We start from the raw sequence: 12043 nt of genomic DNA, 5'->3' as shown, positions 1-12043 counted from the left end.
TATTTCCTTTTGCTATTTTGTTTCAGCTTGTTTTGAGGACAAGCTTTCAGTAATGTATGTATATATATATATATATATATATATATATATATGTGTGTATATATAGCGCCATTAATGTACATACACTGTAGCCCTTCACGGCGGTAATACATGTGACATAATCATATAAATAACCAGTAATACAAATAACACACAATGGGAAGAAGTGCTTCAGACATAAAAGTAACATTTAGGAAAAGGTGTACCTGCCCCGAAAAGCTCACACTCTGAATGTACAGTAGCAATACCAGTAAAATGGTACCTGACAAAAGGTTCCTGAAAGCAAGTGATGTAAGAGTGTGTGTGTGTATCTGTGTGAATATCAATGAATGGAGAGCCCACAGAATATACAGTGCTTTATAAAAGATGTGTGTGGAGTGGGAGTGGATATAAATGGTGTGGGTAGGTGTGGAAATGTGAGAGATTGTAGCACAACTAAAAGTGTGTGTGGATACTATGTGGTCCCTATTGGTGTATAGGGATGGAAAAACAAGGAGTATTAGTATGTGTAAGAGACAGCTGTGTGTGCATACTGTGGGCTCTCCATTCATTTATATTCACACAGATACACACACACTCTTTCATCACTTGCTTTCAGGAACTTTTTGATACCTCTAGCCATAAAACACATCCACACCTGGGGAAGGACAAGCACAGATAACATTCCAATAGACACTGTTTTTAAGTATACCCTTTGCTTGCTTCATTCATTGTAACATCGCCGGAAGAAGAGATCAGTGTATCTCGAAAGCTCGCACAAATAAAAGCATTTCGTTAGCCACAGAACGGTATCATCTATTTATTTTTTGATTATATATATCTTATACTATATTTGTGAAAGCACTGTATGCCTGTCTGCATGGCCTCTGTCCCTAGGGGAAATCTCATTGGTCCCTTGGCCCGCCCGCCCCCGCACACCTCTCATTGGCCTGAGGCGGAGTGACGGGCCAAAGGACACAACACACACACACACACCTCCCCCCAAAAAAATAAGTACAACACTCCCCCCCCTCTCACCCCTGTGGACTTGCCCCCCCCAACTGTCACCCCTCTGGCCCTCCTCAATGGCTGGCCGCCCTTGACCACCCACCCTCTCACCCCTTCTCCCTTCCCGGTGCTGGCCTGCAACAACTTTATTGCCCCTTTGCTACGCCCTTACCCCACGCGGCACTTTCCGCCGCGGGTCCTCTAAAACGAGCACGCTGCTGGCGGGGATGGGTGGTTTCAGGGAGCAGAGGGGTCTGGCGGCCAGAAGGGGTCTAGCAGTCAGGTTCCCCGCTTCGGGTCCGGCGGCCGCGCACGGTAGGCGGAGGTACAGCCACTGGTGTGCCACGTGGTGCTCCAGCACCGGGAACACAGGCACTTGCGTGCTCCGAGCGTTAGGCCCGCCCGGTCCCGAGGCGGGAAGTGGAGCGGCCAGCCATGCGGCACCCCCCCCCCCAACAACACCCTCTATCAGCACACGTACCCCACAACGCCGCTGCCAGACAGCAGAAACAGAACACTAACACCACCCCTCCTGCCACCACTCTGCGGGACCTCACAAACAGCCTGCTCCCCCCCCCCTCCCCTCTCTTTCTCCCCCCCCTCCCCTCTCTTTCTCCCCCCCCTCCCCTCTCTTTCTCCCCCCCCTCCCCTCTCTTTCTCCCCCTCTCCCCTCTCTTTCTCCCCCCCCTCCCCTTCTCCCCCCCTCCCCTCTCTTTCTCCCCCCCCTCCCCTCTCTTTCTCCCCCCCCCCCCTCCCCTCTCTTTCTCCCCCCCCCCCCTCCCCTCTCTTTCTCCCCCCCCCCCTCCCCTCTCTTTCTCCCCCCCCCCTCCCCTCTCTTTCTCCCCCCCCCCCTCCCCTCTCTTTCTCCCCCCCCCCTCCCCTCTCTTTCTCCCCCCCCCCTCTCTTTCTCCCCCCCCTCCCCTCTCTTTCTCCCCCCCCTCCCCTCTCTTTCTCCCCCCCTCCCCTCTCTTTCTCCCCCCCTCCCCTCTCTTTCTCCCCCCTCCCCTCTCTTTCTCCCCCCCTCCCCTCTCTTTCTCCCCCCCTCCCCTCTCTTTCTCCCCCCCCTCCCCTCTCTTTCTCCCCCCCCTCCCCTCCCCTCTCTTTCTCCCCCCCCTCCCCTCCCCTCTCTTTCTCCCCCCCCTCCCCTCCCCTCTCTTTCTCCCCCCCTCCCCTCTCTTTCTCCCCCCCTCCCCTCTCTTTCTCCCCCCCTCCCCTCTCTTTCTCCCCCCCCTCCCCTCTCTTTTCCCCCCCCCTCCTCTCTCTTTCTCCCCCCTCCCCTCTCTTTCTCCCCCCCTCCCCTCTCTTTCTCCCCCCCCTCCCCTCTCTTTCTCCCCCCTCCTCTCTCTTTCTCCCCCCCTCTCTTTCTCCCCCCCTCCCCTCTCTTTCTTCCCCCATCCCCTCTCTTTCTCCGCCCTCTCCCCTCTCTTTCTCCCCCCCCTCCCTTTCTCCCCCCTCCCCTCTCTTTCTCCCCCCCCTCCCCTCTCTTTCTTCCCCCCTCCCCTCTCTTTCTTCCCCCCTCCCCTCTCTTTCTCCCCCCCTCCCCTCTCTTTCTCCCCCCCTCCCCTCTCTTTCTCCCCCTCCTCCCCTCTCTTTCTCCCCCTCCTCCCCTCTCTTTCTCCTCCCCTCTCTTTCTCCCCCCCTCTCTTTCTCCCCCCCTCTCTTTCTCCCCCCCTCCTCTCTCTTTCTCCCCCCTCCCCTCTCTTTCTCCCCCCCTCCCCTCTCTTTCTCCCCATCTCCCCTCTCTTCCCTCCCTCCCCTCTCTTTCCCCCCCTCCCCTCCCTCCCCTCTCTTTCCCCCCCTCCCCTCTCTTTCCCCCCCCTCCCCTCTCTCCCCCCCCTCCCCTTTCTTCCCCCTTCTCTTTTCCCCCCACACCACTTTTCCCCCCACACCAACCCACCTCTTTTCCCCCCACACCAACCCACCTCTTTTCCCCCCACACCAACCCACCTCTTCCACTCCACACCAACCCACCTCTCCCCCCCACACACCAGCCCACCTCTTCCCCCCCACACCACCCCACCTCTTCCCCCCCCACACCACCCCACCTCTTCCCCCCCCCACACCACCCCACCTCTTTCCCCCCCCCCACACCACCCCACCTTTCCCCCCCCCCCACCACCCCACCTCTTTTCCCTCCCCACACCACCCCACCTCTTTCCCACACCACCTCTTTCCCACACCACACCACCCCACCTCTTCTCCCCCCCACACCACACCACCTCTTCTCCCCCCCACACCACCCCACCTCACAATTTTTGAACAACAACTACATCATATCATTTCACGCATTTACATCCCGGGCAACGCCGGGTATATCAGCTAGTATATATATATATATATATATATATATACATATATATATATACACATATACACACACACACACACACACACACAGCTCACCCCCATTATAACGCAATCTGTTACAACGTGAATCTGCTTATAACGCGATGCAAGCGTGGCTCCCAATTTTCGTATTTATGAATACTTTACAACACAATTATTGGTGTCGTAAGTACTTTATTGTACAATGTATACAATTATACATGATTTCTAACACGATCCACTTATATCGCGATGTGATTCTTTGGACCCTAAGTACCGCGTTATAACAGGGTTGAGCTGTTTTTATATATATTATATATATGATAAGGTAGCGCTACCTATAGCGTGGATGAATGGTGCATATGTAACAAGAGGTGATACATATGTTATAAATAAAATGTGTTACAAGGGTGAAAAATTATATACAATGATATAACAAGTGCCACACCATATAAATGTTAATAAAAAACATGTGCAAACCAGTCCCAATGATATAGGTGTAATCCAATGGGGAAAATAGCCAAAGTTCAGGAACAATTGGCGTACAAGGTGGAGGAGAATTCGCTTCCGCTTCTATATGTGATGAACCACATCACAGAGATATCTCTGAAAAGAAACAAGAAGCGCAGGCTTCATAGCTGGACTCTGTTTTTGAAATACATTTATACAGTAAAACAAAATTAAAAATTTGGGGTCAACTTGTGCACTATTCCGTTTTGTTATGGGCAGGAACATGTCTGTGGGATGTTCACCCAATAGAAAGGGGTTTTGATAAAGAAGTTAATGTTACTTAAGAATATCAGTTGCATGGCACCACAGTGGGCACTAATACACTCATAATTAAAGAATAAACTACAAGGGTACTGGGATTATTAAATATAGATCTTACATCTAGAATAGTTTATGGTTTAATGGCCCTTCTTTGCCATTAATTTCTTTATTTCGATGGGGTAAGAAAAGAGGACATGCAGGAGATGATTAGCTTGGGAGAAGGTGGGTGTAAGGGTCTGGGAGTCACGCCGCCCTCGGCATGCTCCTCACTCACCTGCAGCTCCGCCGGGTCCCCCCGCGGCACGCAGGCAGCCTCTCTCCGGAACGCCGTTCACAGCTCCACGTGGGCGCGCGCACGCTAATACTCCTCTTCTACTGTTGGGTCGGCGGCTACGCCCGTTCACGCGCCCGCAAGCGCAGCTACACGGAGGCGCGGCCACACGGAGCCGCACCAACCCCTTAAAGGCACAGCACCTCAAACCATTGCTGCAATCAAATGCAGTCTTACTACTGGGCTTTATGGCTCCTCCTCTGGGACTCATGCTGGACCTATCCCTGCCGTAGCCTGGCCCTTCCACACACCCCCACCTTGCTGCGCTGCCATTGGACCCTCTCTCCTATATACAGTGGTTGACAAATCACCAAAAAATCTACTCGCCACACAAAAAAATCTACTCGCCACCTAGTACCAAACGTGTGCTGCTTGGGCCAATATTTACTCGCCCGGGGGTTAAATCCACTCGCCCGGGGCGAGCAAATGTATAGGTTTGTCGAACACTGCCTATATATACCTTACAGTGTCACTGACTCGTTGGCTGAGCATAGAACCAGTTGTTCTCATCACTCTCTGCCTCCCTAGTCCTGTCGTGTCCTGTCTTGTTTTGCAGTCTTCCTCGTGTACCGAACCGGCTTCCGCTACGTCTACCCGCACCTCTGGCATCCCGAACTCGGCATACGGCAACACGACTCTCCGCACCTCTGGCATCCCGTCTCCGGCAAACGGTAAACGACAACATCCTTCTCTCTAACCCCGGACTTGGCAAACAGCACCCTCTACCATCCGTACCTCTCCTGCCCCGATCCGGACTTCCAGACCACTCTACTCTCAAGACGTGCCCTCGTGGCTGTGGGTGGCGTTATATCCTATCCCACCTCAGCACCGCGGTCCCGTCTCGTTTGTGGTGAGCACGCCCTGACAGTGGGATGTTTCGGAACCTTATTGTGAATATTTTAACTGACGGTGCACGCAGAAATATAGCATTTCATAGGCATAATAAATTCTCATACCGTAGATCCTGTATTCTAATACTTATCTCAAGATAGCAAAAAGCAAACATTGGGATTTATATCAGACCCTAACATGAGAAGAATCCTTCTCCTAAATTAAACTGGCCACGTGATGATAAAGAAACACAGTGGCCACTGACATGTTAGTTGTCTGGTGAGGATAACACGATGAGTACTAGGAAGAGTAACCTTGTAGCGACAGCACTATCTTTGAAGTGAGGACGTTTGAGGCCTTATACTGTCCCAGCAAACAACAGATTGTAAGTACTTATTTATTCACTGTGCATGTGCATGTGTGTGATCCTGCACAGAGCATTAGGGCTCCATAAACGTGAATAATTACTATGAGTTTTATTTCAGTAGTTCAGTGGGTTGTGGCTCTTTTTTGACAAAGGGCTTAGCCCGAAACGTGTCAGAGTGGGTGATTGTCCTGTTTTATGGTGTCCCCCCCCTATACCAATAAATTAGTTAACCTTTGGTGTGCTGGTCCTGCTGTCCGTCCTTTTGCTGTGCTCCATATTCCTCTCTAGAGGCCTTTTCCGGTTGTGGTTTGACCTGGCTACTCTATAAGATCAGCTTGACCACTTAATTAAAAAAAAATTGGGCTAGTGGTGAGATCACTCGCTTAGCAGGTTACACGTAACCAAAAACATGAAGAACAATTTTCACACTTATTGTATGAAGCTTTTTAAAGGCGCAATCTAAGCTGTTTTTATTGCATAGAGTTGAAGCTGGGTGTCTGTAGCTGAATCCTGTTAATTTCAGCTCCGGGACCCTTCCCCCCCCCCTGGTTCCCGAGCTATTTACCTCCAAAGGTGGTGCCGGTATCTCTGAAAAGTTTAAAACTCCTGTGTCATACGGGCCAAGAGGAAGCCGAACCTGATGACGTCGCAGCTTCCTATTGGCCCGCATGGTGCGGGAGCTTTGAAACTCCGCCATTACGTGAACCCTGGTAGTGTCACGGCCCCTTTTATTCTCCAAAGTCTCCGAATTTTTTCGGGGATATTTTCTGAATGCCACGCACTTCACTGCACTTCACCGCATTCATGCCGCGTTCATACCGCATTTACGTTCATGTATTCAATATTACGATCGCGTCACAATTCCGGAATATTCCGGAAAAAAAAAACTGTGTCTGCCCGCGGTAATCAGAGTTGTGCCGATACGGCCGCATTAGGCTAAAGGCGGGCGCCACTGTAGCTGAGCAGAGCGGCACGTACACTCTATGGGGGTGTGGGGCGGACTGTATCTCTGGAAGAAGGGGGTCACTGGAGCTAAAATTAATGTGGTTCAGCACCAGAGATTGCCTGCTTCAAGCCTATGTTAAAACATTAAATGAAAGGCGTAATCTTCCCTCTGAAAGGAACGTGTTTTCTTTAGCCTAACTCTGACATTATCAGAGATCCAATAAAGTTAGCAGGGGGGGATACTGGGGACTCTGGCTATACAAGCACTAACATCAATACACACAATAACATCACACAAATGGAGGCGCCAAATGAAATCAAACCCCTCCCAAGTATAACGGAAAAAAAAATTATATATATATATATATACTTACTTTATAGGTGTCAGATTTGGTATTTAAAAAAAGTATCAATTGCCAAATAGGAGATCCCTTAAAAATGTCACTGGAATTAGTTCACTTTGAAAGGATTGCCCCTTTAAATAACTGTAAAGCTGCCAAATATCCCAGCATACCTGGAACAGTGCCAGGTTACAAAGGTCTGTACTGAAAGAAAACTCTGCCAAAAATACGTTTAAAGCAGCAATCCGCTAACAATGTCGCCTATCTTTTAATTTTTTTATTTACAAGATTCGAACCAGGGGAGGAAATACTTGCAGGTGTAGTTGTTAGGTGTTTTCCTAAAGGGATTTAGATGTCTGAGCAGCAGGAAGCCACAAATGACATTGCGGCTTCCTAGTGGCTGGTGTTTTGGAAGCCATTTTGTTTCCATAGAGGGAACTACACCGGTAAGTAGCAGGAAAGGGTTCTTTACTGTAAGGGCAGTTAAAATGTGGAATTCATTACTCATGGAGACTGTGATGGCAGATACAATAGATTTGTTAAAAAAAAAGGTTGGACATCTTTTTAGAAAGGAAAGGTATACAGGGATATACCAAATAAGTAAACATGGGAAGGATGTTGATCCAGGGATTAATCCAATTCTTGGTGTCAGGAAGGAATTTATTTTTTCCCTTATGAGATATCATTGGATGATATGACATTGGGTTTTTTGTTTGCCTTCCTCTGGATCAATAAGTAAGTATAGATATAGGATAAACTATCTGTTGTCTAAATTTAGCATAGGTTGAACTTGATGGACGTACGTCTTTTTTCAATCTCATCTACTATGTAACTACGTAACTATGTAACTATGCAAGTATATCCAGAACCGGGCAATCTCCAAAGCTAAAAGTAGCACAGTTTTATTCAGCACTGTCTATTTATTTAATTTTTAAACCATCTTACAAATTTTAAATATGTAGGAGGCAGTAACATTTAAGAACAAATAATTAATATGCAGTCAAATAATGATTTGTATGGAAGAGCATCCATTTTTTTTTTTTTTTTTTTAAATAAACCAAATGCAAGAACATCTCACAGGAGTGTTACAGGGTATATTTTAATCACCCGTTACAGATTACACTTTCTGCATGAAAATGTTTTATTTTTTGATTTTTTTTTTTGTATATAGATCACATGTTCTCTCCAATGTTGAAGAGCTTTTCAAATCCCAGGTGGGAAGCAATATTTATTGCTGGCCTTGCTAATGGAAAGTATACCCACATCAGCACGGTGGGTTCCTGCATTGCAGACATCTTCAATATTTACAGGGCTTGTAAGAAAATCTCTCACATCTTCAGCTAAAGCAAAACATTAGGATGATGTTGTCTGCAACCAAAAGTTATTTTTTTTTCATACTACAGCTTGCCCCCATCCATCATAGTTGTGAATATCAGATATAAAGTGGTCTGTACACCAAATTCTATACTCACAGCAGAATATAGTGTATGTCTAGTTTATGTTCCTGAGAGCTATTTAGCTTTATGGGCGGTTGATGACTGCATGACCAAAGCCGGGTGTCCTGCAGATATTGGTACCAGTGTGTGTTAGATAGCTGTGTGTACTTTAGATAAGAGTGTTTACTTAACTTTAAAGGCAGGGCTGCACATGAGCTTCCCATTACACAGGTACCCCATGGAAATTACCTTGCCAGAAAAGGGCTGCAGACTTTGGAACTGCTTTGCCCTTCCAATAGCCCGTGTCTTTTTTTTTGTGTGTGTGTATTATTTTAGCAATGCTCAACCACAAAACAAGAGGCTTTAAGCAGCAGTGCCACCCAGTAACCCACCCAAACAGCTCCAAACCACCTATAATTACTGATATGTTTACAGGTTACATACACAGCCCTTTACAGTATAAATTATTCTGACCCTTGAAATAGGAATGTTTCTATGTATAAATCTGTACTCCCTGTTAAGACAACTGTGGTGTGTACTTGGTTCCCTTCTCCACTTCTAAAAGACACAGTTGTGTATCCAAAAAAGGAAGGTCAAAATGTGTTTATTTTTGTGTACACTAAGACTATACTTCTAATGCCATTTTTGTATAGTTGTCATATCTCCCTCATTTGGTTTAAATTCGCAGGGATTGAAGTAGTGGCGCTGTGCCTGAATTTAAGGAATGATAAACCTTCTAAATACTAGACGATCTTATTTGACAAATATGTATACAATATTTGCGCTATAAAGCAGCATTCCATTAAAAATCATATGCGTTTTTTTAAATCAGTTGTGTAGTATTCGATAATACTCGCTGCATTTTTATTTTTTCCACTATTTATGCCTTTGTCAGTGATTTTCTTTAATTATTACGCTTCATTGGGTTGCTATAGCAGCCAATTAGGAAGCCACAACACTTGCTCTTATGAAATTTGCAGCTATATTGCGTGCCCTGGGAAGCAGAATCTGTGCCGATCCATGACAGGAAAACGGATGGATCAGCAGCTTCGATAATGGCATTGTCATAAAGGCAAGGAACTGCTGCATTTATTAAAAGAAAAAAATCGGGCAAGAAGAAATGCTCCTTTTAATTCATAATGAGTTAGTCTTTCTGAAAGAAATACAGGGTTCCTTTAAAAGGTGGAAGAACTTGAAGTTTGTGAATAGAAAGTTTTGGTTTCCTGCATTTGGAATTAATAAGGTCATGGTTCTGTTTAATCCCTAGTATAATAAGTCTTTCATTCTGCAGTTCCCTGTTATAGGAGTTGGTGGGAATATGCATACTTCATGTGCAGAAATGTTTCCATTGTGGTTTGCCAGTTTGTGGGAGAGGAAAGAGGTGTTAGGACTGAATGTAAGGTTCCAGCAAGAATGTATAATGAACGAAGTATAAATATGCCAAACTGAAAAAAGGTAGAACAATATCTGCTTTCCCGCACCTCTGGAATGCTCTTCCCCTCAATACTCGACTAGCATCCTCTCTATCCACCTTCAAGACACCCACCTTAAAGCTGCAGTTCAGTCAATATCCTGCATGGTTTTTTTTTTTAATAAATCAGTTCTGTAGTAAGAAAAAATACTTTTAGCATTTTCTGTTTTTAAAAAAACAACTTTGAAAGACCAATTTTCTTGTATTCTATTTTAACAGCCATTTACTAAGGCACTGCCCCTTCTTGTCCTGTCACAAGCTCTGGCACACCCCCTTGTCAGCCCTGCCCTCCCTCTAGCACTTGTCAATGCAGCAGTGCTCATGAATATTCATGAGCTTCCACTGCCAGTCAAGCAGATTATAAACAAATGCCAGCTTTTAATATGTCACCAAATTTCGACCTAACAATACATGGAAAACGAATTGAGCTGCAGCTATACTGTTCTTTAGGCCAGCGGTGCGCAAACTGTGGGGCGCGACCCCCAGGGGGGGCGTGAGACTGCCGGTGGGGGGGCGCGGGGTTTAGAGAGGCCCCGCGCGCTTCCCGAAGGCACTTAAATTAAGTGCCGGGGGAGCTGCAGGGCCTCTGTAAACCATACTTACCCGTGACTCCGGCGGCTTCCTTCTTGCGTCGCCATGGCAGCGCGACGTCAAAATGACGCCGCGAGGTCATGTGACGTCACGTTGCTATGGCAACGTGACGTCATGATGCCGGGGGGCGGGTAATTGGTGGTTAGGGGGGGCGCGGAAGAGAGGGGACCGCCGGCAGGGGGGCGCAGGGAAAAAAGTTTGCGCCCCCCTGCTTTAGGCAATTAGAGATTGCACACATAAAACTATTGAAGTAAAAAAATAAATGTAAAAAAAAAAAAAAAAAAAGACTGAACTGCAGCTTTAAGACACACTTGCTTAAAGAAGCATATGAGTAGCTCCGTGGCTAATACTATACACGATACATAAAGCTTGGCCCCCTACAGGCTCACTTACCTGAATGCCCTCCTACTGTCTCTGTACGTTCTTCCCACCAATTAGATTGCGAGCTCTTCGGAGCACGGACTCCTCTTCTACAATGTTACTTTTATGTCTGAAGCACTTATTCCCATGATTTGTTATTTGTACTATTTGTTATTTATATGATTGTCACGTGTATTACTGCTGTGAAGCACTATGTACATTAATGGCGCTATATAAATAAAGACATACATACATCTGTTGATACGTTTATACAGGCTCCATTTATTAATGTATCCCAATTCCAAAACCGGTGCAAAAAAACAGAACCAAATGTTTCAATAAGATGTTTGTCTTTGATAAACTTGAGGCTAATTTGACACTAATATTGCCTCAGTTTTGCAGATAAGACTTTGATAAAAAGCCACCATAATCAGCAGCAGCCATTGCCATTCTTTTATCCATTACATATTTTTTTACTACCAGATATCTCTTATTGCCTTTTTCAAAGCTATTTAGATTTGAAGATAAAATTAAGATTTCAACAGAACCCATTGCAGTCTAAAGGTTACCATAGTAACCTCATATTTTTTAATACTAGAAAAATATTTAAAAAAAAAAAAAAAATGGCAGGGCATGCTCAGGAGGGCAGTTACTAACATTATACGAGTTAAACTAAGTTACGATTCTGGGGTGATTCCTGTTTTAATTTCTATTTGATGTTTCAGAGTTTCAGATGCAAATACCCATGGAAACCCTTTTGAAACTGGGAGTAACACAGTATATTTCACTGTGGTGGATTCACAAGGCAATGCCTGTTCCTTTATAAACAGTAATTACAAACATTTTGGTACGGGACTGGTGCCAGAGGGCTGTGGATTTACTTTGCAGGTAAAAACATGTTTTTATTGCATCTTATGTTTTTGCTGTTGATGAAATCTTCTCTTTAAGCTTTGCCAAAGAAATTACAGTTTGCATTCTGCCCTAGGCCTGTAAACGTCTTACAAGAACAATTGCAAGACAAATCTGTTCAGAAATATACCCAGCACTTTTCTTAATTAGGATATTGGGGCTGTCATATTATTAGGAAAAATCATTGTACTATTGCAATTAAACTTCCTTAACATAGAATTGCAATACAGTATACTAAATTGATTTCGACATTTACTCTCCCTTCATCCCTCTCCCCATCCCATCTCCCCCCCACTACCTCTTCATCCACTCTCCCCCCACTTCTCTCTCCCCCCCACT

General features: G+C 46.0%; 1 protein-coding gene across 4 annotated transcripts in view; it reads left to right on the top strand.

The window, feature by feature from the left end:
• LOC142465943 (glutathione hydrolase-like YwrD proenzyme) overlaps nucleotides 1–12043 on the top strand; it is a 56285-nt gene that overhangs the window by 28053 nt on the left and 16189 nt on the right. For all 4 annotated transcript variants that reach the window (XR_012788016.1, XM_075570425.1, XM_075570424.1 and 1 more), the window contains exon 10: nucleotides 11521–11683. Coding sequence is in view for 3 of the 4 variants with exons in the window: in XM_075570425.1 (XP_075426540.1) it covers nucleotides 11521–11683 (163 nt within the window). In the remaining variant the exon portion in view is untranslated. The remainder of the gene's footprint in view (nucleotides 1–11520; nucleotides 11684–12043) is intronic.

Source organism: Ascaphus truei, chromosome 14, assembly GCF_040206685.1.
Source record: "Ascaphus truei isolate aAscTru1 chromosome 14, aAscTru1.hap1, whole genome shotgun sequence".
NCBI lineage: Eukaryota > Metazoa > Chordata > Amphibia > Anura > Ascaphidae > Ascaphus > Ascaphus truei.
Note: the sequence above shows the minus strand (reverse complement) of the source record. Positions and strands in the feature narration are given on the sequence as shown.